Here is a 26,553-nt window from a genome sequence, read left to right on the forward strand (position 1 = left end):
GTTGGTGTGGATGAAGTCATTGTGATAGGATCAGGGTGGTTTGAGGATGCAGAGCAACTATGAAGCTAGAATTAACCAGTCAATAACTCTAAACGCTATCTAACTGCTGGATTTGCTTTGATTAGTGGGGCAGGGAAGAAGACAGTAGGCATCAAGGAGAAGGTGTTGGAAGTACTCCCATTGTCGGAAGGCTTGGGGTAGATCAGCATGGTGATGTTGAGGGAATCCCTTTGCTGTAGAAAATGCCCACTTCTGCTTTTTAAAGAGTTGTTTGACTCAGGAGTAGAATTCCAGTCATGTAAGCTGGAAGCATTAACAGAGAATCTCGAGCCTTGATACCTTTCAGAGTTCTGAATTTCATGACAGCCCATTTGTGACTAAGATGAGAAGAAATTTCCACTGTAGTGAACCACAACCTTCTAGTTATCTGCCCAAAATGTTTATGTGTGTGAATTATTGAGCAGTCCAAGATTCCCCATTGACCAGAAACTCATGTGGATCAGCCACATAAATGTTATTGCCACAAGAACAGGTCAAACTTGTGGAAAATAACTCCCCTTCAGACATTATAAAATCTCTCTGCCATCTCTAAGGGTACATTAGTGCAGTCATGAAATAATCTCTACCCAGCCAATGAGTGTAACTCCAGCAATAGAAAGTTGAGACTCTTCAGGCCATGCACCCCAGTGCTGTCTTCCTTCCATGGCTGCAGTATATACCATCTACAAATGCACCTCAATTAGTCACCTAGCTATTCCTACAGCATCTCACAAACCCATCATTTCGGTCATCAAGAACCACACATCGTGGAAACGGGCTCCTCTCTAAGTCACACATTATCTTGATGTAGAAATATATCAGTGTTCCTTCACTAGGTCTAAATGTTGGAACTTCCTACTTCCAGCTGGGTGGGCTCACCTCCATTTTTTTCAGAGGAAATAAGGAAGGGGCAATAAAGCTTTGTCAACACTTCCAAATCCTAAATAATAAATGGATCTTCTTGTGTTAAGTTATTCTTCCCATTACTGTTCACCTGTGGAACCTTGAACTTACCTAAGTATTTCAATATGCATGATTAGAACTGATGTTCAGTATTTCAATGGGTTCTAATGGAAAATCATTATTAATAAATTAGGTTTTTAGATGTATCCTATTTTCTTCATCTTCAACAGAAGAAACACCTTCAAAAGTTACACACTGATATTTAGTGGACATAGAGATGCTCAAAAGAATCCGTTTTTTTAATATTATGGTTTATATTTTTTTAATATTATGGTTTATCTTGAATATCCAATAAAGTCTCATTCGTCACTACCACCCCTCCCCTGCAGATTTTTCCTCTAGGTCTCACTTCTGGATGTGTCTGACCCTCTACAAAAAGAGAAATTTGAGGAATTGTCGCCCAGCCGCTTGACTAGTAATTTGGGCTATTGTGTCCTTCTATAAAAATAACGTTAAACCTTTGGAGTAATCCAATAGGAAATTATAAAATGTCTATTTTTCTTGAAGTCTTTCACATCCTTTTCGGTTCTTAATTAAAAACATTTTGAAGTTAAATTGCTATTATAGTACAGGAAACACAGATCCCACAAACAGCTGTGTGAAAATATCCTGTTTTCACTCATGTTGAATGATAGATAAATATTTGCCAGAACACTCGTTCTTTTCTTAGAAACAGTGTTATGATCTTATTAGTACACATGGGACAGCAGTCAGACTCTCAACTTAACAGTTTACCAAATATTGATACCACTGATTGTGGAGCAGTTCTTCTAGAGAGTTGCTCTTTATTTATGTGTTCAAATGTCTGGAATGTTACCATCTGAACTACAGGTGCCATTCTTGTGGCTAATATTACTTGTATTACTTTGTGATAGCAGTCGTGGCATCTGATGGCAAACAGTGAGTCATTAGGGTAGCACAATAGCACAGCAGTTAGTGTAATCCTATTACAGTGCCAGCAGCCCGGGTTCAGTTCCTCCACTGTCTGTGAAGACTTCGTTCGTTCTCCCCATAACCACATGCATTACTAATGGATGTTCCAGTTACCTCCCATATTCCAAAGGTGTATGGGTTAGCATGTTAATTGGTCACATGGGTGTAATTGGGCAGCATGGACGTGTTGGGCGGAAGAGCCCATTACCATTTATCTTTAATTTAAAAAATAATGTAACTTTCTGAGAATGGGTGCAACTTTCTCAGCAAAATAGGTTAGGTGTGAGAAGGTTTTGACCAAAATGAGATTCTTTGGTCAGTGCAGGATGACGAAAGCAACATAACAGATCTGCCATGACATGACTGAATAGTGCAGTGGGTGTAACAGATCAAGTAATCTAGCCCTGCTTCTATTTCTTATGTTCTTTATGCCTGATGCTACTTGGTTCAAATGACTGGCCTTTGACAACACTGTGAACCAGATCAGAGATCAGTTCCTTTTTCCCATGTAATCAAATGGTTAAACTATAAATCCTTCAAATGGGTATTATACATATTGTTCTACTGCACAATACCTACAGAATTCTACTTGTTCCAGACCAAGATATTAAAGAAGGGGCTGCTGTCATTATTATTATTCCCAGCAAGTGAAAAATATCTCAGTTGGACCGAACTAAACAAAATTCCCTCATATATACAAAAGAACAAAAGCTTCTCCAAAAGTTCCAGCAATGTACCTGAGAAGCAATCTCATGACAGAAATTTTAAGACCAGGCACTTTCTGAATTTCCACTATTTCTCCTGAAAGCTCCTCGTTGAATGGCCCAATTCGTAGCTCTGCAGTACTAAAGTAATCTGTTTGGGAGAATCATGAAACTTCAGAGGTATCATTTTTCCAAGTAAGGTATGCATTGCTTAAATTGTTATCTGAAATAGTTCCACTATTTTAAGTTCAGGAATATATAGTAGATGGTTCCACACACCATTATGAATATTTTAAAGTGGTGGTGATATATAGGGCAATCATTGCAGAATCCACAAAGTAATTTCTGTATATAAATGTAGTCGTAATTCTATCCTTTTTTTCCAGATTCAATTTTTATGAGTGGATATGCTATGGACTACTTAGTTCTTGGGAACATTGTTTATACAGTAAGTTTAGCAATCTCCATAGTATCATGAAAAACAATGCTAAGAGTTTCAATATTGTCAATTGTCTGATAATACAGTGTATTAAGTTTGTTTCTGTTGGCAAATATATCTAGATGAAGTACAGATTATTAAATAGTGACATGCTTACCTTTTCAAAAATGTAAATTATAAGTTTTACATGGATTTTTTTAGCTTAGCTTAAACTAGTATAAATATCAGTCCACAAGGTGCCCTTTACTCTTTATACACCTAGCTTGAAAGTTGCCATTTCTATTTCAACTAGAGTTGTCCTGTTATCCAGTAATAGTGTACTTAAAATAACCATTACAATCCAACATCTGTACATAAATGTTGAGCCAGTATTTTTTTTGGTTTGAACAGCAGACAGGTTATTCTTCAGCTCGCAAACTTAGTTCCATAAAGTATGGCTCTTCTTTGAAAACTAAGCAGAAAATTGTGTCAATCCAGAACTAATCTTTTTACATCTGGAAGAGAAAAGATATCTGCCTGAGAATCTTAGCTACTCCTGAATTGGAGCACTGATATAGCATTGCGCGGTTCATCTGCATGTGTTCATGTGGGTGAAGTTTGGATATGGTTTTAGATGGCAATTGTGTGAAAGGGCAAATACATTCCAGATAATTACATCTAACTAGGCTAATAACACACACAAAATGCTGGAGGAACTCAGCAGGCCAGACAGCATCTGTGGAAAAGAGTAAACAGTTGATGTTTCAGGCTTAGACCCCTTTTCAGAACTGGGAATAAAGATGAGAAATTAGTGCAAGAAGGTGGGGGGAGGGGAGAGAAGGTGATAGGTGAATCTGGGAGTGGGGGAGGAGCGAGGTAAAGAACTGGGAAGCTGATAGGTGAAAGAGATAAAAAGCTGGAGAAGGGGGAATCTGAAAGGACAGGGTAGAAGATGATAGAGGAAAGGGAAGGGGGAGGAGCATCAGAGGGAGGTGATGGGCAGGTGTGAGTGGGGAATGGGAGTAGTGAAGGGGCTGGGGGATTAATGGAAATTCAAGAAATCAGCATTCGTGCCATCAGGTTGGAGGCTACCCAGAAGGAATATAAGGTGTGCTGCCCCTCCAACCTGAGTGTGGTCTCATCACAACAGTAAAGGAGGCCGTGGACTGACATGTTGGAATGGGAATAGGAAGTAGAATTGAAGTGGGTGGCCAACAGGATATCCCACTTTTTCTGGCAGACGGAACGTTGGTACTCGACAAAGTGGTCTCCCAATCTACAAACATTAGGTCTCACTGATATACAGGAAGCTACACAAGGAGTACCAGATACAGTAGATGGTCCCATCAGGCGAAGTGTCGCCAGGTATGGGACTTGTTCCACTTGCAAGGATAAATACCAGGAAGGAGATCAGTGAGGAGGGATGAATGGACAAGGGAGTCACATAGGGAGCGATCCCTGTGGAAAGTGGAAAGCAAGTGAGAGGGAAAGACATGATTGGTGGTGAGATCCCATTGGAGATGGCAGAACTTGGCCAGTAGCACTTTGCACTGTTAAATCTTGTTGGGACTGCCCTTGCAAATGTTTGTAGCCAAAATGGCAGATGAAGATGCCTCTCAGCATCTCCACCTCCTCCACACAAGACCTCTCCACTCTCAATTTCTCAGACCACAATCTCCATCATTGTATCAGAGATGGAAAGGATGGAGGAAGGTAAATTGTGCCATTTCCCAGGCAGGAGCTAGTAGGAAATGTTCACTGATTATCAATTAGAAGTGATGCTGTCAGACACTAGACCAGTGCAAAAAAAATAAATTCCATGATCTCACTGGATGTGAGAATACAAATGAAGTTTTTTTTTTGGCCAAGTTATAGAATGTAAAAGCATGGGGCTCCTGCTGGAACTGTATAAAATGTAATTTAGACTAGAGCAGAAAACTATGTGAGGACTCAGGGCGTAAAAGAACTTTACAAGGCTGATGAACTTTAAGGATCAGAGATTGGCTGTTGTTGTAAAACAGCAACAGCTTAAGGAAAATACAGTTAAGTGAATAAAACTATGGAAGACTTTGGTTATCAAATTCACTTAATCGAGCCCAGTAATGTAATTTCAGATAATTATTGGGAGTTCCTTGTTGATCTGGGCCTTACTGCCCGAAAAGTGATGCAGGCTAAAGCCCCCAATTAATTTTGCATCGCTCACACCTCTTCACAGTAGTGGGAACTGCGAGGAGTTTCAAACGCCTGGAAGTATACCTTTCATACAATGTCTATACTTTCTGAGGAGGCTGAAGAGGGCTGGACAATGCACATCCATACTCGGGACCCTCTACAGATGTGTATCCTAACGTGCTGCGTCACCGTGTGGTGCAGAAATTGCACTAGGGCGGGCAGGAGGGCTCTACAATGGGTGGTTAAGACGGCCCAGTGCATCACTGGGATCACCCTACCCACCATCAAGGACACAGGTACAGAATGGTGCCAGAAAAAGGCCAGCAATATCATGAAGGATCTCATTCAACCTGTTTATGGACTGGTTCTTCCACAAGGCATCCATTTCAGGACCACCAGACTCAAAAACAGTTACTTCCCTCTTGCCATCAGGATAATCAACATCTCCACCTATTAACCCCCCCCCCCCCACCACCACCACCACCACTATATCATTTCCTGTCAGTCATCTTATGTATAGATACTACCATACCTAACATCACCTTATGTACATACAATCAGTTTATGTATGTAAGCTAATTTTATGTTTTATATTTATTGTGTCCTTTATGCTAGTTGTGTTTTTTAATGCTGCATTAAATCCGGAGTAATAATCATTTGTTCTCCTGTGCACTTGTGTAATGACGAATGACAATAAACAATCTTGAGTCTTGGATCATCTGGTAACTTAAAAACTACCCCAACAAGTACTTGCAGTTATAACCTACAAGGTTGCAAGTGAACATCCAGAATGCAGAATTTACCAGAGATCTTACTTTCGGCTGAACACAATGGTTTTCTCTGAGTCATAAATTCCTCATTACTGTGCCTTTATTTTAAAAAATATAATAAGCCCTTCTGTAAAACCACCAATGCATAAACTTAATCAAATTTAGCAGCTGAAGTCTATTAAATTTTGAAATTTATTACATCCTTATTCCCTAAATTGCATCACTATCATCTATTGTGATTTATTAACATATTTCCATCTCTTTCTGCAGTATGTCGTTGTAACTGTGTGTTTGAAAGCTGGCTTTGAGACAACTGCATGGACAACGGTAGGCATAATTACTATTATAAATTTTAAGACCCTTATACTGTATAAAGTACATGTTGGAAATATCAATTAATCTGAAGAGTCTACTGAAGTTTAACTCTTGGGGGATGCAAGGGATTCTGATTTCTGGAGTTGTAAATCTTTTCCTTTATCAAGTTTTACAATTATTCTGACTGGAATACCATATAAAATAACATTGACAATTAAGTACAAAATTCTGCCTTTTACATATCTAAGTTTATACTGAAATGTTGGTACAACAACAAAACAATTTAGATAAAATAGGTGGTGTTTTTAACTAAATTACTTAATTCTATCTGACCGTTTTGCAGGTGGGAAGTACACTAATTAATTTGGCTTCAAGTGATGGAAAAACAAATGTTGTGCTTTACTGAGACCTAGAAATGTCTCCAGGTAGTGTGCGGTAATGGTACTTTTTAATATATTTCTTTTATCTAGTTCAGTCACTTGGCAGTGTGGGGCAGCATATTGTTGTGGTTGATCTTTTTGGCTGTCTACTCTGTTTTCTGGCCCACCATACCTCTGGCACCAGACATGCTTGGACAGGTAGGATTTATCTTTTCAACTAAAATTGTTCTAGCTGATGAAATATGATATCTTTAAACACTGTAACGTTGTTGAAAGGGAGACTTTTGCCAATAAAACCACTTAGGCAAAACGGAAAAGCAAAGAGCTGTAAAGTTATTAGGAGATTTTAAAAGGTTACTGAGGTGCTAATGCAGACAACCCCTGTGTTACAGGAGAGTGAGGGAGCAGCATTCCTATAACATAATACGTAACGTGGTTTTTCATCATGCAGAGGTGTGTCTTCTGCACAGGTCAAGAAACACAAAAAGAAGTAAATGCTGTGATTATTTTTCACATAAATTTTTTAAGAGTGCATGTTTTCCATATCTCAAACTCTTGGGTAGCAATTTGTGAATTCTGTAAGTGTGAATTTTCATAATCCAAACATCCATTGTGAATAAATTACTTCTTTAGCTAAGTTGGTGATGTGAAGCATGTTGAACTGGCAAAACAGACAATCATGAAGGGAAAGGCCAGTCAACATGAAGGTGCAGACCACTTGGCTGAGAGCACACCACTGAAACTTCCCTTACCCAACAATCAAATAACTCTCCTCATAATTAGAAACACTCGTATATGCAGGCTAATTTATGACCACCTAATGTTGGAGAATAACTCTGTCAGATGATTATGAAGATCAGGAAGTTGTTCTCTAGCTTTTTTCTTAAAATGTTTTAGTTCATTTTAAACAGTTCTATATTTCACAATTGATAGTTTACATTGAGCCATTGATGACTGGCAAAATAACTGGACTATCATGTATCCAAGTGTTAATTCAACAGTCCAGTCCATACAATGCAACTCAATCATCTCTAGATGTAATTCGTAGAGAATACTGTACCTATTTAATGCTAGACTACTGTGAAAACACTATCTAATTCCCCATCCTCTTGCCAGTTGTACTTTTCCTGTTTTTTATTGATTTTCTTGCTGTCTTCATACCAACTCTCTACTAACACTCGTTCTCATCTCCATCCACATACATAGCAAAATATTCTTTCAGTTCTTGTCTCTTCCTTAGGTGTCATTCTCTACTTCTTTCCCCTTTTCTTCCAAAGACAGCAGCTTCTTCGTCATTCCTCTTCTCTAATTCTTCATTCCTTCTTCCCTTTGATATCCTCTTCCTCTTTCGTTGCCATAGATTATCTTGCTTTCCCAATCTCCATTCTATGTGCACCAGTGATTTCAATCCTGATCATTAGCATTAGAACCAATACAGAGACTTTCCTGCGGACTTTGTTGAAGTTGGATGAAACAAAGAAGGTGATGGCATACATTTCAGCTTGGAAAATTGAATGAGTCCCTCTTATCCCTCTATCAAAGCTGTTACTTTGTCATTCAAAAAAAGTTGTGACAGTTTTATTGTCATCAGCAAGTGTAATGGGGAAACCCCACAAGCAAGTTCTCTGGATCATAATGGAAGAATATTTTATATACAACCAGAATGGAATTTTTATTATTTATGATGAAACTGAACATGTGGCCTTTGACCCTTCTATTCAGAATACTGAAACAAGATATAATATTGCTTCATGAATGTTTATTTGAATGGATTCACCTCCTTACTCCAATAAAATACGCAACAAAGTCAGAGGCTGTTGATTGATTTGCAAATTGAAAAAGTATTTTTTACCTTCGGTTTTTTTAAATTAATTCCTCTTCAAGGCAATGATATAAGATTTTTAATAAAGGTGATTTCTTTTATTTTGGTATGATCGTCAGGAGTTTCCAGTAATGGTGAGGTTGATGGCACTCACACTTATTAGGTTAGAGGTACAGTGAATAGTCTGTGGTATCCATGTATGTAGGCATCAGGTGTCCCAGTTCAGAACAGCCGAGCTCCTCCACAGGTTTGTCCATTGGCATCCTATCAGGAGATACAGCATTTATATGAAGGTTTGCCTGAAACTTGAGGTGGTTCCCTGGATGATTCGATAGAACAAAATACCCATAAGAACATATCAGATGTTTAGAGCTTATCTATTCAACTGTAAGAAGATTTTTAGTTTCAGGTTGCTTGACCTACACAGTATTTCCAATGCTTTTGTTATTTCAAACATACTTCCTAGTTTAGGCTCTACATACCTCTGTAAGAATTTTTCAATCTGGTTTAAGACATTTACCCAGAAATTTGTTTGTCTTGCTCAGCCACATTTATGAAAAGTGATTTTCTTTATCCAGAGTAGAAAATGATTACACTGAATTTTAAGTTGAGTGACAGCATTTTAGAAGTTCATACTGATCAACTCAGTTTGAGAAGATCTTCCTTTAATTTATTTACTCAGTTCCTGCAGTATTGACTCCATTTGCCTCTTTGAGGTGTCTGACAGCTCCCATACCAACCAATCCCGTGATTGCAGATTGTGGATTCCTACCTCACAGTTCCTCTTCCCTACCGAAATGCTGAACACAGGGGCCAGCCCACCCCTTGCCAGACATCCTTTCCAATCCATTGCTGCTCTCCCACTCCCACTATCTCATCATCTTCTGCAAAACGCAGCACCTCTCTGTCAAGACTCCTTGGAGAAGCGTTGGCTTTGATCTGTTCTGCATTGGTGCAGCATGCAAACAAGGAAAGGCCTGTCTTTGTGTTAGGTCAGTTCAACAGTGGATAAAGCTCAGCTACTAACTGAATGTGCCAGTGGAAAATGCACAACCAAAACCATTGTTTCATCATTGTGCCATGACCAATAAACACACCAGCAGGTGTCAGTGAACGCCTAAGACACAGTGTTCCTACCCTGGTCCAGTTTTATAGGCACCATACTTCATCAGAATCAGAATGGTTAAAAACTGCAGGAATGTTGTCAACAGTTGTAAGCATAGTGAACCACAAATTACTTTCAGACATTGCGGACACAAAATTTGAACCATCATTCTTGTTATAAAATCACTGGTCATCTTTTAATCCTCATTGACATTCTTATGGTGGAAGCTGTATATTTGGCAAATTACACACAGAAAATGCTGGTGGAACACTCCAGGCCAGGCAGCATCTATAGGAGAAGCACTGCCGATGTTTCGGGCCAAGACCCTTCGTCAGGCCAAAACGTTGACAGTGCTTCTTCCTATAGATGCTGCCTGGCCTGCTGTGTTCCACCAGCATTTTGTGTGTGTTTGAATTTCCAGCATCTGCAGATTTCCTCGTATTTGGCAAACTACTGGGAGCAAGTAATTAAGTGAGTGGAAATTATCAAATATATTCATGTCATTTTTGGGAATGTGATGAGGTTTCGGGGTCATACAGATTCTGACACCACTGTGGAGGCTGGCAAGAACTATGATACTTTCATTGACTCGGTCTTTGAAATGCTAAGTAATATTCTGTACAGTACTTGAAAATTACACCGACAAATTTATCATGATTAGGACTGTAGCTAAAAAGTATTTTCTACTGGTTTGGCACATTGGTTGCAGAGATACTTTTATGGAGAATAATTAAATAACTAAATTATAAATCATACCAAGCACTTCTGAATACTTTGTGCAACCTGCACGTATTTAATAATCCCAATGTAGGATTGAACATTTTCAGGATTTCAATTATGTGTTTTGTTGTAGTACAAAATATTTCCTTTTAAAAAAGAACAAAACTGGAGCAACAGTCCATGAATTGTTTTTATTAGTAGATAAACGTTTCGTTCTTGATACCTTTTAATCCCTTTCTGCCTAGAACTACCAGAAGAAGTGAGTTATTGCCAGCAAATTCAAACAGCTGCTGGAAGCAATTTACACAGAGCTTCACCACAATAAATATCCACACAAAAGAAGCTAAGTTTCGAAAATTCTACTAAAGAGTCACTAACTACAGTGCAGCCTTCACAATATGCAAGGAGTGTTGATCATGTTTCATAGCAAAAGCATTAAACAATTCTCCTTCACAAATACTTAAGATCATTGAGCTACAGAGACCACCATTTGCCAGGATTTTATTATTTTAAACTACTTGCATTTACATTATGCCTTTGACATAATACAATGCCTTAAAACACGCTATAAGGACGTTGACTAAACAAAAGCTGATAATGACAGATATTCTTCAGGCACGGTGGACTGCAGTGCAATGTCCTTTTCCAGGTGCAGCAGCTGTTTCCAGGTTGAAAATGAAATGTTTCCAATTTTGGAAAGGGGGTCTATATGGAATGTCCTTTACATTCTGTACCTATCAGCAGTATCATAAGGAGGATACTATACCAGATCCTCTTAAATATATCTTTAGCTTAACTTATCATCTAGTTGAAACATCAATAAACAGATGTTAGATATTAAAGAACAGTTTATCAACTCCCTAATGTTTTATTCATTAATACACAGTCTGATAGGATACTCTGCCACACAGATGAGGAATTTTGCATATTTTGTCCTCAGCCCAAGTAAACTGATTAGAACTGCAGAACCAATGGTATGATGCTTCTGTACCACAAAGTTATAAAAATAAGTCAGGGTTTCCTTTCGGATGCAATCCAGTGAGCTTCATTGGGAAACGTGGATGTCAGGGGACGACAATAGTGGAGTCAACTGTAAAGTTCTTTAAAGGCTAAGCAGCCTGCTGTACCCACAACGTGAATCTGTGAGGAAGATCTAGAACTGTATCTTACACTGACGTAAGCAAAGGAAATATAAAATTAGGCAGGATAATTAAAACTGTGTTACATTCTCCTTCACAACTTCTATGAGAGGGTAACAGTAAACCTGCTTGATTAGCATGTTGCAGTGGAGGCCTGTGTTAAGTGCTGAAATGTAACAAGGAACAAACGAAGGATTGCAGTTTGCTGCTGCCCATTTTAAAGAGTCGTTAATGTCATGTCCATCACTAGATCTGTTTAGGCAAATGTCCCTTACCTTGAGTAGGGTAGCATGAAGAATGGTTTTGGAAAAGCGAGTTTATAATAGCATCCGTACCATTAGGGCAGTGAGGAGTCCTCCCTTTGCTGTCAGTACATGTTTCTTTTCTAATTTAAACACAATCTGAAGGTGGAGCATGGTGATTTTAAATAAAATGAGGTACTGCACCTAGGTATTTGTTGTGTATTATGGGTTCTTAATTTTTAAAAAATGAAAATCAGTTTTCACCAAGTCTTGCTGAGCTTGGTTAAATATGTATTTGCTGCTGTACCACAGCCCTTCGGAATGGTACTTGTAAAAAGTAACCAGAAACTAACCAATATCAAATACCCACATCACATGGTATACATTTCTACCTAGTAAACTATCTTCAAAAACTTTGATCCAGCATACATTTTACTACTTATGAACAGTATCTTTATGTGCAGTCTGGAGGCCGGAAAGTAGTTTTCAATATGAATCTCCTATCACAGTTTAACAACTAATTGTGAATAGCATGAGTAGACCATTTAAATCTTTGATCCTTCTCCACCATTTGGTAAAAATGTGACTGATCTTCTATGGCAATATGATATATTGGTTCTTCTCATTATTTTCTGATGCACTTTATATCTAAAAATCTATTTCCCTCTTCGCCTCGATCTCCGACTTTCTGTGGCAGTGAATTCCAAAGACTTATCACACACTGACTGAAGACGTTTCTCCTCCTCTCAGTCCTGAACATCTCACCCTGTATCTTGAGACTTAGATCCCTGATTCTACATCCCTCAGCTTCTCCCAATATCTGCCATTCCTAGTCCTATAAGAATTCTGTATGTTTCAAAGAATCTTTGAATTCTTTGAACGGCAGCAGAGTGGTTAGTGCAATTCTGTTTCAACACCAGCAACCTGTGTTAAATTTATACCACTGTCTGTAAGGAGTTTGTACATTCTCCCTGAGACCATAGGGGTTTTCTCTGGGTGCTCTGCATTCCTACCACATTCCAAAGACATATAGGTTAGGTTAACTGGTCACACGGTTAATTGTGCGCCACTGACTCATTGGGCCAGAAGGACCTGTTATTGTGCTGTACCTCTAAATATCATCTCTTCTTATTGTTCTAAACCCTAAGGAATGTAGACCGGTCACCTTAATCTCACATTGTAGGGCAGTCCCTGCATCCCAGGAGTCAGTCTGCTAAATCTTTCACGGGATAACATGTGTTGGCATATTCTTTCTTGGGTAAAGAGACCATAACTACCACTCACAATACTCCTAAGTCCTGTTGTAGGAAGACTTCATTACACCTGTATTCAACAGCTCTTGCAACAAAGATCAACATACTATTTGCCTCCATCTATGACTTTACTCACAGGTGTAGAAGTACGAGAGGAGATGATCCACATACTGTAGTGCATAGACTATGGAAATGGCAGATAAATATCAGCACATCTGGTCACTTCACATAATTGTTTATTTTAATATATCATTTTCAAAATTTAAAAAAAATATTTATCCATTCTCTCAATTATTTTGGATTATATTGTTCTCATTTGCACAGTGATTCTGTAATTCTTGCTGAAGCTATCTTGATATAATAAACAAGGAGGAGACTTACCTGCTTTTGAGTCTCCTGTGGCGTTCATCTAATCATGCACAAAATCATGTCAGCAAATCTTGAGTTAAATTATACTCTATAAAGTTAAATCATTGCTAATATTCATAAATATTAAAGCTATCTTTTGTGTCTAATGTTCCAAAGGCATCATAAAGTTGCTTCTGATATGGAGCAGACATTTTATCAGGCTTAATGTTCACTGCCAAGGTTCTTTCCTTGGGGTGGTATTTATGCTGAGATCATCATTGGGATCATTGGGCTTCAGTGACAGAGGAGAAACCAAATTAAGCTTCTAGTGATGTGTCTCAAATAAAGTTAGACAGAACTCATTTTAATGTTAGTCTGATACTCTGAAGTAGTCTAGGTTCCGCAGAACTGCTGTGGGATCACTGCTGGCTGCAGATGACACTTTCTGTGCCCATTTCTTCCCCACCCTAACAGACGCACAGACCCCTAACTTCATTTGCAGCTGTTACCATCAAAGCAGGTGGTCTAAACTAGGCAGAGAAAGCTGTCTCTTTTCCAAAACTTAGCCTGATTATTTAGATGGAACCAAAGCCAAATATTGAGCCAATATTATATTTCTTATTTAGAGAACATTGCCATTATGAAAGCAAAATTGGATGTATTTTGAACATGACATGTTTGGGTGTGTAACAAATATGGAGTCCCTCGCTTTTAAATGAATGCCTACAGTATTTTCTAAAAATTGCTTGTTTGTAAAACTATACTTCGTTGTGGAATAGGATGGTAATTTTCAAGAAAGCATTTATTGACTTTCCTGATTACATTTGAAAAGATGATGCATTACTTTCCCGATAACCCGCAGTTCTTTGAGCTGAGTCCTCTTGTGGTGTTGTTGAGTAGGAAGATCCAGGGTTTTAAATCTTGCAACAATGTTTTTCCCATTTAGAAAGTGTGCAGTTTGGACGAGAATTGGCATATGATGGTAGGTCCTGATCAGATAGGATATCTTTATTCCTTTCCATAGGTGCTACCTAACCTGTTGAGTTCCTTCAGCATTTTGTGTGTGTTAATCTGGATCTTCAGCATCTGCAGAATCTCTTATTTATGATGGCAATTCTATTTACTTGCAGTGGTTGATTGAGGTTTGGAAATTGTAGCCTTGGCAAATAATTTACAGTATATTTTGTATTTAGTACACACTACAGCAAAGTAGATGAGTGATAGAATGAGTAAATGTTTAACTTGTTTAAAACTTTAGCAGTGTCATTGATAACCAGCTGAAGATGTTCAAGCCTCGATCACCTCCATTGAGAACTCCCACAGTGATATCTGAAGCTGTCATCATTAACCTTCTAAAAATAAAACATTAAAACATTTTAAATAGGAGCCACTCAGCCCTTTGAACCTGTTCTGCAATTTATCTATTTATTTATTTATTTGCTTGCTTGCTTGTTATATTTATTCATACCTACCTTTCACTTTCTTGCTTTTCAAGAATCTATCCATCTTTTCCTGAATCACTAAATTTGCTTCCACTTCCCTTAAGGAAGAGGGTTCCAAAGATTTTGATCCCTGGAGAGAGAGAGAAAAAAAAAATCATCTGGCTTAAATGAGTGACCCTTTACTTTCAAATTGTGGTGTCTCATTCTAGATTCTTCCATGAGAGGAAAATTCCTCTTCACATCCACCCTTCGCACTTATCGAGATCTTGTATTTCAGTTGCCCCTTCTCACAAAACCTAGCCTCTAGACTGGCTAATTTCTCCCTATATCTCAGGCCCTCTAATCCTGGCAACATCCTTGTACATCTTCTCTAGAATCCTTCCAGCTAAGCCACAGTTTTCCTGTTACCGCATGACCGAAACTGTACACACTACTCCAAAAGTGGCCTCACCAACAACTTGTACAACTGCAACATGATGTCCCCACTCCTACATTCAGAGTACTAACTGCCTTTTTCACCACCCTGTCTACCTGTGATGCTGCTTACACTCCTAGGTTCCTCTGTTTCATTACAATTGCTGGTATCCATAGTACGATTCCTGCACTGGTAATGACATGCTATTTCATATTATTATTTGCAGATAAGCTCTAGGACATTTTGATTCCTCTGCATCTCAGAACTCTACGATATGTCACTTAAATGCTATGCTATAGTTTAACCAATGAAATGAACAGTTCGATTTCCTGTATTGCACACCATTTGCCATATCTTTGCTGATTATCCTAACCACATTTTGGAACCTTGTATGTCAACTTCATAAAACTACTTTCCACTACCTTGTAATACTACCTCAAGCTATCCGAGTTTCCATTTCCTTCTGGCTGCTGCACGCTCTCATACAACGTAAAATGGAGAAGGAGCCGGCTCACAATGTGAGATGTGTGCAGCTGAGATTTTAGACATTCGATGCACCTGTGTTCAGTTACCCACCCCAGGACAGCTGTTCTGTCTTAGGGATAGTTTACCGAGTCATTTGTAAGCTTATAAAGCGGACTTGTTTCTTTTACTGCATTCCATAAAACTGCATCAAGTCTTTCCCACTTCCACTCACTTCCCCGGTTTCATTATCAGTTATTTGGCTGATGATGGCATTACCACATGGAATAAAAACAAAAAACAGTCAGATGCAAGGAACGTTCCCAGATCAAATTATTCTCATTCAAGGCAGAAATTGGTAGAATTTTGTATATTAGGAGAATTACGGAAAATGGGGTTAATGCACAAACACTGGATCACAAAGTGAATCCAAATGAGCTACTACTGCTTCTGTTTCTTCTGATCTTAATTCAGTTTCCGTCAGCGACCTACATAAATGCATCCTGACAGCTGTGCTGGTTTTATTGTGAAAAGGTTTTGACAGAAGTACTGAGGCTAGTAGATTGTAAAATTTGACTGTATAATGCAAAACTACCCGTTGGCTATACAGACAGGGAGAAAAATATATTCACTAAAGTGGAATATTAATTTATGGTGACTTGCTAGTTTGAAACTCTGGTGCTTGCTCCAAGAATCTTTCCTGCTCCTGAATAAAAGCTGGTGTCATGTCAGGGGATATGCTGAACAGCTGGCGCATATTAAAGCTTGACTGCATGTTACAAATTCTAGCCAGCCCATACCTAATACAGTTACTGAGTAGTGAAGTTTGGAGTCTGTTGGCTGCAAGACTTATGAGAATTTTGTTTTAAGTAGCATATTGTTTTTTGTGCTGGCACTAAAGAGGCCAAATGTTCTCAATATTCCTGTACAGAATTCTTGAAATTTAAATTAGTTTAAGTAAATTTCTGAACCTGATCAGTTAGGATTTTAAAATTCCAGTATCAAGGGTATACATATATAAACAAAATGCCAATATTTTTGTTGTTATTCCTTCTCCTGTGATGGTATCAATTGGCATGTATAGTAAATCGGTTCCAAAAAGACTAAATCAGATAACATTGAATAAAGTTCACAATTTTCGCATATCAAAATCCTGAAGCATGATCTTAGAGTTGTGCATCCACTCCTTTGGTATTGAACATCACTTCCCGGGTTTCATTATCAGTTATTTGGCTGATGATGGCATTACCACATGGAATAAAATCAAAAAATTGTCAGATGCAAGGAACGTTCCCAGATCAAATTATTCTTATTCAAGGCAGAGATTGGTAGAATTTTGCATATTAGGAGAATTATGGAAAATGGGGTTAGTGCACAAACACTGGATCACAAAGTGAATCCAAATCAGGGCTAAGTTCTCAAGAGGCCAATCACTACAAGGTTACTTAACATCTTGTAATTGTTTACTGATGGCTTCTCACAAATCTTCAAGCGAACCAATAGGAAACTTTGCAGTGATGAACAATGAGAGTCATCTTTAAAGAGCATCCCTAATCTCCGTATGCGAGTGCCCATAAATTTTAGATTGCTGATTACTTATATAACACGAAATGAATACCCAATTTATTCCAATGAATTGACTTCCTAATTTTCAGTTGCAACATTCACACTAAATTGTTACACAGAGCAAATCTAACTGAACCTCTGGTGACTCCGCATCAAAATTTACCTGGTTAGCCTGCGGACAACTTTTCTTGCTGCCAGAGTAATCTTGGATTTCAAAAGCAAGGCCTGACTGGTGGTGGGGGCTTTTACTGAAGCATTATAGCAGCCTGCCCCTGAACTTTTCCTTTTAGATTTTATAATGGCAATGGCCCACCTTCAGCTTGGCATAGAATGCCAAAATTGCCAGGGACTTCAAATATACCATCCCTGGCATTCAGAAATATTTGAGCTATTAACAAATCATTTTTAACAGAACAACTGCCGTTAAGAATGGAGGAAAGAAAGTTGTTAACAAAATTTGTTGTTTTGGAGCAACTTTAGAGGTAGTTTGGTCAGTGAACATGGAAAAGAGAGAAGTGGGAGAGGCTACCAGTCAGGTTATCTCAATATTCAGTAAAAAGTATATGAGTTCCTTAGACTTCTGTTGGAGATGAAACTAAAGAAAATGGTAGGGAAGCAATTTAAAGTAGAATTGAGAAGTTGACAGTGACGTTTGCATTCAAGAATGATCCTGAAATAATCAGTTTTTATTTACAGATAAGGACATGCCTGGTGGTGATCATTGCTTCTGTATGGATCAGACAAGTGTGGGAATGAATGTCTAAGCTGCTTGTTGTTCCTTTCCTCACACTGTGGCACTTCAGGCAGCACCATTGCCATGTCTTTCATAGAAACATAGAAAACCTACAGCACAATACAGGCCCTTCGGCCCACAAAGCTGTGCCAAACATGCCCTTACCTTAGAGATTACCTAGGGTTACCCATAGCCATCTATTTTTCTGAGCTCCATGTACCTGTCCAGGAGTCTCTTAAAACCCTATCGTATCCGCCTCCACCACCGTCGCCAGCAGCCCATTCCACACACTCTGCGTAAAAAAAAAAATTACCCCTGACATCTCCTCTGTACCTACTTCCAAGCACCTTAACACTGTGCCCTTTCAGCCCTGGGAAAAAGCCTCTGACTATCCATACGATCAATGCCTCTCATCATCTTATACACCTCTGTCAGGTCACCTCTCATTCATCGTCACTCCAAGGAGAAAAAGACGATTTCACTCAACTTATTCTCATAGGGCATGCTCCCCAATCCGGGCAACATCCTTGTAAATCTCCTCTGTACCCTTTCGATGGTTTGCACATCCTTCCTATAGTGAGGCAACCAGAAAAATTTTGTCTTTTTTTTTGATGAGCTTAACATTCAACCCAGCACAGATGGAAAGCACATAAGGAGCCTGCCAGATTCAGAGCTGGGGCCACTCACCTTGGAACTCCGATGCAGCAAAACCACTTATGTACATTTCTATTTGTGTGACTCCGAGGCATTACTTAAGAGAAGGCAAAGGTCAAAACAGGTATACCGCCAGGGTACGGGAGCACTGGTTTACTAGGAATTTGAGCACCAAAGTTAGAAGTAAGGGTGCCGTGGAGCAGATTGAAGGTTGCAAAAATGTGTTGACTACAAGGCCAGCCCATGACAGTTGGAATTTAGAAAGCGCAGAAGCATGTGAAATCTTTTTTTCGGATGGTTAGTGCTGAAAAACAAATGTTGTTGAGAAGATATAGGTAACTGGGATGGACACCAGTACTGACAACTGATCAGAGATGCTACAGTTTGTAACAAAATCTAAAAAGATGTTGATACTCTCATTTTTCAGTGTTGATGTTCATAGAACCTGAACAGTTAATGCAACAAAAACAGAAGGGTTCGATTTTGCAGGAAGGAGTGTACACAATTGCTATAATCAATATATTTAACTACTGAACCATCCAAGCTAACGTTGGAACCCGAATACAGTGTCTATTCTCCCTCTCAAAGGTCGCTGAAGTACTCTGTGGAGCAGCTTGGTTAGGGAATTTAGTCTGTGCAAAAAGAACAAAAAAGAAGCTGAGAAAGTAAATAAATAAAAGTAATATAATCGTTAACTCCTGTACTTGGTGACTGCTTGGTTTTATGAGTGGTCCAGTGAGTGGGGAAGTGACTAGCTAAAGAAATCAGTGGTGGAAGTTTTGGGGATGGGTCAGCAGCAGGAAACACTCCTTTGCTGGAGGAAAGTTGCAGAAGTCTTCCACACATTTTGTTAAGGAGTGTGGTGAACTACATATACCTGTCTGGACATGCCCCCTGCTGACTCCTCCTGTGGCTCCTCCCACAGACCCCAGTATAAAGGCGATCGAGGCCTGAGCCCGGCCTCTCAGTCTCCAGGGTGTAGTATGGTGGTCACGCACTGCTTGTTCCTTCTTCCAGTCAATAAAAGCCGATACCTCACCTTACGTCTCAGAGTGAGTTATTGATGGTGCATCAAGGAGCAAAGCAAAATTGTGAACCAGATGGATTATGTTGTATTCCTTAACAAATTTCCAATTTGCTCAAATCTGCTCTGCAGTGAAAATCAATAGGTTCCTTTTGACCAATCAGATTCTAATATGTCAAAGGAGGATGTAAAGTGGGAGCATGGGAAAACTTGTCTCGATTATGGACAGTCTGACAAGATCTCATTGTAGTCCTTATCTGCTTTCCTTCCTAGCAGTTGGCAAGCTGCCAGGTGTGAAAATCGGCAGCTGAAGGCTGCAGCTGGAAACAGTGTCTGGGAAATGGGAGGGTGGAGGGATCCAGAGAACCAGTTGTAGAGCTGAGGGAGATGTAATCTGTACGGAGAAGTTAAGAATTTCTGAGTGTTTAGGGTTTGACTGTCATAACAGACGCTGCTTTCCACTCACCTCTCTATACTCAAGTTCCAAAATCAGGTTGGAACGGTCTGCTAAAAATGATATTTATATTTCCTCTGAAGAAAATAGTCCCTTCCATGTCTTTAAGAAGCTTCAATACACTTTCAAAGCAATTAATTACTTTTGAAGCTCAGTCTTTTGCATTGATGTTATCAAACAAGGTAGTTAATTTATAACATCATAAAAGGCTTTTATACAGTATGTTTGTAACCACATTATCACTGTTGGAATGGTCAAATGTGCACAGGAAACTGAAAAGAATAGTAAGAAGTATAATTAATTAACCTGCGCTCTTTTTGGTTTGTGGAGAAATGTTGACACAGTTTTTGAGATCACTTGATTAGGCTCAGAACTTCAGTTTAATGCATTATGTACTTTAGCAACACTGCCTCTGGCAGAGCAGCATTCCCAAATGATAATCCAGAATAGGGGGGTGCCGGAGCGGGGTTCAAGCCTGCAGAGGTGAGTGTGCTAGAGATAGCTTGTATGTATTTTGAAAAATGCATGAGATTGTTTAGAAATGTAGATGAGAGGAAGATTTCTTCCCCCTTTAGTGAAAATAGTACACAAGCAGATGCAGTTTGCTATATGAGATATGGATTGAAACCATTAGAAACACTGGCATGAGAGCTTTGTGTAAACATTAAATCTACAATATTAGCTGAATGAAACAATGCCACTCATTAGATCTGGCTTGTCAGCCTTTCATTGCTAAGGATGGGTCCAGAGATCCTCTTGAGGTCTTCCTTTGTTTCTTTTTAGTGCGTACATTTGTTCAATCCCAAACAATCCTAGTGGAGGGCATTGCCTGGACGTTCAACTAATTAGTTTGGAAACATACATCTGGCTTTCTAATTACTGCTGTAGGCCTGCCAAGGCCCAAGCTGTTACCTTCATTAAATCGTACTGCTGTTTTTAAGGAATTTATACATAAATTCCCTATCAGAATGGTTTCTAAATTAGTATCTGACTGACCTCTTTTCATTCTTTAAGGGTACCAGCTGACAGAAATTGGCAAAAAAAAACTAATTGGCTAGGCCTAGTCAAGAACAATAAGTCTGCCTAATGTAACGAAAGGACTAATGTGTCATTCAACACCAGGCAAAACTTGTGGAAGTACCATGTATAATTACTGCAATTACCATAAGATGAAGACAATGCTTTAAATGACCCAAAGCAGAGGGGGTGCATTGTTAAAATAATAACAACACCAGGCTGCTAAAGGAACATGTATAAGGTGATTTGGAGACATCAGAGAGACTGCAAATGCTGGAAATCTGAAGCAACACACAAAATGCTGGAGCAACTCAACAGATTGGGCAGTTTCTATGGAGGGAAATGAATGGTTAATGTTTCAAACTGAGACCCTTCTTCAGGACTGGAAAGAAAGAGGACAGATAGCTGGGATGAGGGTGGGGGAGCTCAAGTTTTTATACAGGTTATCACCTGAAACATCAACTGTCCATTTCCCTTCAAAGATGCTACCAGATGCAGAGTTCCTCCAGCATTTTGTGTATTGCTAGAAGGTAGTTGTAATAGTTAGCATCACCTTTGTTTTAACTTGTTGCAGAACTGTTGTACCTAACTCAGAAAGTACAATTTGATTTTAAATGAGAAGAAATTCAGTCAATCCCTTGGATTAAGCCTGCTAGTACTGAAACACAGAAGCAACAACAGATGTATTACTTTGTTAAAAAAAAGGCAAACTCTGTCTTAAGGAATACAGTTTTCAAACGGCTATTTTAAAGCATTGACACAAGTATTAAACAAAATTTGGTTGTTTAATTTCCCGTACTTATAAAACTCACAGTACAGAAATGGGCCTTTCAGCCCACCCTCTCTGTGCTGGTGATTGGGTGTCTATCCATACTAACTCCAATTCCCAGCTAGCAGCCCAAGCCCTTTAGGGCTTAGTGTTTCAAGCGCTCAGTCAAGTACCGCTTGAATGTTATGTTATGAGCGCACCTCCTAAAGCAGTGTGTCAAATTTCAGATACCTAATCGATGAAAAAAAATTATACAAATCCCCTCTTAAATCTCCTACCCCCTCATCTTAAATCTGTGCCCCCTCTTTATTGAGAGCTCTGTTGAGGGAAATCTATGCTAAACTGTGTCTCTAGTTCCTCAGTCAGTTTCCCCCTTGGCTGCCTTTACTGCAAGAGAGAGAAGTGCAGCCTATCCACTCTCTCCTCATATCTGTTGCATTGAGGCCGTCACTGAAATGTTCCCACTACCTATGGACTCACTTCCAAAGACTCTTCTGTATATTGCTTATTGTTATTATTTCATTTTGTTTTTGCACAGTTTGTCTTTTGCTCACTGGTTGGACACCATGTTGGTGCGGTCTTTCATGAATTCTGTAATGGATTTAAGTCAAGTCAAGTCACTTTTATTGTCATTTCGACCATAACTGCTGGTACAGTACACAGTAAAAACGAGACAACATTTTTCAAGATAATGGTGCTACATGAAACAATACAAAAACTGCACTGAACTACGTAAAACAACACAGAGAAAACTACACTAGACTGCAGACCTAAACTTTAGAGACTGTAGTGAATGAAAATCTCAGGAGATCAGCAGTTTCTGAGATACTCCATCCACCCTGTCTGGCACCGACAAATATTCCATGGTCAAAGTCACTTAGATCAGATTTATTTCCCATTCTGATGTTTGGTCTGAACAACAACTGAGCGTCTTGACCAAGTCTGCATAGTTTTATGCATTAAGTTGCTGCCTCATGATTGGCCAATCAGATATTTGCATATTTTTAAGAAAAAGGGGTAGGCCATTTAGAATGGAGTTCAGGAAAAACTTTTCCATCCAGAGAGTTGTGGATTTATGGAATGTTCTGCCTCAGAAGGCAGTCGAGTCCAATTCTCTGGATGCATTCAAGAAAGAGTTAGATAGAGCCCTTAAAGATAGTGGAATCAAGGGAGATGGGGAAAAGGCAGGAATGGGGTACTGATTGTGGATGATCAGCCATGATCACATTGAATGGCGGTGATGCACCATCAATAACTCACTCTGAGACGTAAAGGCGAGATATCAGCTTTTATTGACTGGAAGAAGGAACAAGCAGTGAGTGACCACCATACTACATCCTGGAGACTGAGAGGCCGGGCTCAGGCCTTGATCACCTTTACACCTTTATACAGGGAGGAGGAGGAGGAGGAGCCACAGGAGCAGTCAGCAGGGGGCATGTCCAGACAGGTATATGTAGTTCACCACAGGCGGTGCTGGCTCAAAGGGCCAAATGGCCTACTCCTGCACCTATTGTCTACTCTATTCTACCCAGGACTGAATAAAGTGCACAAAACAGTGCGGGCATTAGAATAAATAATAAACAAGACAATAGGCACAGTAGAGGGCAGTAATTTGGTGTCAGTCCAAGCTCTGGGTATTGAGGAGTCTGATAACTAGGGGGAAGAAACTGTAACATAGGCTGGTTGTGAGAGCCCGAATGCTTCGGTGCCTTTCCCAGATGGCAGGAGGGAGAAGAGTTTGTATAAGGGGTGCGTGGGGTCCTTCATAATGCTGTTTACTTTGCGGATGCAGCGTGTAGTGTAAATGTCTGTAATGGCGGGAAGAGAGACCCCAATGATCTTCTCAGCTGCCCTCACTATTTGCTGCAGGGTCTTGCAATCTGAGATGGTGCAATTTCTGAACCAGGCAGTGATGCGGCTGCTCAGGATGCTCTCAATACAACCCCTGTAGAATGTAATGAGGATGGGGTGGGGGGGGGAGTGGGAGATGGACTTCCCTCAGCTTTCGCAGAAAGCAGAGACGCTGCTGGGCTTTCTTTGCTATGGAACTTGTGTTGAGGGACCAGGTGAGTTTCTCTGCCAAGTGAACACCAAGAAATTTGGTGTTCTTAACAATCTCTACCGAGGAGCCGTCAATATTCAGCAGAGAGTGGTCACTCCGCGCTCTCCTGAAGTCAACAACCAACTCTTTTGTTGAGTATGCCTGCAAGAAAATGAATCTCAAGGGCCTGTAAAAATTATTCACCCCTCCCCCAGAAGTGTTCATGTTTTATTGTTTTATGACATCCTAGCAAAACCTACACCATGAAAACAAAAGAACACTCCAAGCAACTCTGTGTAAAGGTTATTGAAAAGCACAAGTCCAGAGATGGATGCAAGAAAATTTACAAGTCACTGAATATCCCTTGGAGTACAGTTAAGTCGATCATTAAGAAATTGAAAGAATATGACAGTGCCGTAAAATCTGCCTAGAGCAGGTTGCCCTCAAAAACTGAGTGACCATGCAAGGATGAGGGTGGCCACCAAGAGATCTATGACAACTCTGGAGGAGTTACAAGCTTCAGCCTGAGATGGGAGAGACTGTACATACAACAGCTGCTGCCCAGGTGCTTCACCAGTCGCAGCTTTATGGGAGAGTGGGAAAGAGAAAGCCATTGTTTTTAAAAATCCATATGAAATCTCAGCTAGGGTTTGCCAGAAGGCATGTGGGAGACTCTGAAATCAGCTGGAAAAAGGTTCCAAAATTTTGCTTTTTGGCCATCAGACTAAACACTATGTTTGGCATGAGCCAAACACCATACATAATCAAAACCACACCATCCAGCATGGTGGTGATCGCATCAAGCTCTGGGGATGCTTCGCTGCAGCAGGCCCTGGAAGGCTTGTGAAGGTAGAGAGTAAAATGATTGCAGCAAAATACAGGGAAATCCTGGCGGAAAACCTGAAGCAGTCTGCAAGAGAACTGTGACTTGGGAGAAGATCTGTTTTCCAGCAAGAAAATGTCCTCAAGCATAAAGCCTAAGCTTCACAGGAATGGCTTAAAAACAGCAATGTTAATGTCCTGGAGTAGCCAAGTTGGAGTCCAGACCTCAATCCAATTGAGAATTTGTGGCTTGACTTGAAAAGGGCTGTTCGCTCACAATTCCTGTGTAATGTGACAGAGCTTGAGCAGTTTTGTAAAGAATAGGGAAAAATTGCAGTGTCCTATTGTGCAAAGCTGATAGAGACCTATCTACACAGACTCAAGACTAGAATTGCTGCCAAAGGTGCATCTACTAACTACTGACTTGAAGGGGGTGAGTAATTATGCAATTAATTATTTGGTGTTCTATATGTGAAATTAAATTAGATCACTTTGTAGAGATCTGTTTTCACTTTGACACGGAGAATCTTTTTCTGTTGATCAGTGTCAATAAAAGCCAAATTAAATCCACTGTGATTCAATGTTGTAAAACAATAAAACATGAAAACCTCCAAGGGGGTGAATACTTTTTATAGGCACTGTATATGTGTGTATATATACACATTCTTTGATAATAAATATACTTTGAACTTTTAATCTTTGAGAGTATCATGAGCATGCTATGTTAACGCTGGAATGTGTGGCAACACTTGCAGGTTTCTCCTGGGTGTTAAAGAAAGCAACACATTTCATTGTATGTTCACTTTACAGGTGATAATTAAATTTGGATCTGAATCAGAATCTCAACTTCCTGGCGAATCTCCTCTGCAAGCACTGCAGTGCAATCATACAACATGTCCTGCCTGACCTTCAGAGTTTTTAATTCAGACTTCCAACATCTGCAATTTTTTTTTCAATCCCTTTAATGATTTCTGTTGCTTTCTTCTGCTGTTCTTCACACAGTTTCATTTGCTACTAACCTTTAGCATTCTTCAACTAAAATGATACTTGGTCTTGTAACCTATATGCAACAAATTGAAATTCACTGAGTACTTTTGTTCTGTTAGGGAGCTTCTATTGTGTTTGCAATTGTATATTATTTTATATTTTTAATTCTATTTAATTAAGCATTTTTGAATAATATGAGGGAGTTTTAACTTTCACAAGGAGGTTGTGTGTGACAAGTGAGAAGATTTTTTTTTCATTTCTCCAACCAACCTATTTAAGAATTTACCTACGGTTGGTCGCACCCAGTTTGCTCATTTTCCAGATCAGTCACGTTAGTTAAGATGGACATGCTTTCATCTTAGTTGGATTTTTTTATTTTTAACTTGTGGAAAATGGAATTCCTAAGTCATGGGAAGCTGAAGAAATCTTTGAGGTCAGTGTCTTTATTTTACTGTTTATAGGCAAGGAGGAGAAGTATTAGCCGCAAGCCCAATAAGCATATCTCTCTACAATTGTACAGTGATTTCTGATCCATCTGCTCTATTTACCATTCCTGACATCTGATGACTGAAGGATTTCCTGCCCTAAAGATAGCCGGTTCTTGAGCAAGAAAACTGTTGAAAACTGAATGCTGCAGTTAATTTACACAGGACATCCCAAAAACTCGTACTTTGCATTTGCTGCTCTATCAAACTTGCTTCTTGACTTCAAATAACAATCAAGGTCATAGTTATGACAATAGGCAGTTGTGACAGCCAATCTTCTGAACAGATAAACTGTTTTGATGATATTGGTTAGCAAGAAGACTAAAGATCTCGCATTTTCTTCTGATATCTTTACAGGA

The 26,553-nt window shown here is 39.4% G+C and overlaps 1 protein-coding gene across 2 annotated transcripts in view; it reads left to right on the forward strand.

The window, feature by feature from the left end:
* The window catches only part of atp8a2 (ATPase phospholipid transporting 8A2), a 419,615-nt gene that overhangs the window by 352,243 nt on the left and 40,819 nt on the right, over window positions 1-26,553 (forward strand). For both annotated transcript variants that reach the window (XM_059964171.1, XM_059964170.1), the window contains 3 exons: window positions 3,026-3,087; window positions 6,270-6,326; window positions 6,785-6,892. In XM_059964171.1, coding sequence (XP_059820154.1) covers window positions 3,026-3,087; window positions 6,270-6,326; window positions 6,785-6,892 — 227 coding nt within the window. The remainder of the gene's footprint in view (window positions 1-3,025; window positions 3,088-6,269; window positions 6,327-6,784; window positions 6,893-26,553) is intronic.

Source organism: Hypanus sabinus, chromosome 3, assembly GCF_030144855.1.
Source record: "Hypanus sabinus isolate sHypSab1 chromosome 3, sHypSab1.hap1, whole genome shotgun sequence".
NCBI lineage: Eukaryota > Metazoa > Chordata > Chondrichthyes > Myliobatiformes > Dasyatidae > Hypanus > Hypanus sabinus.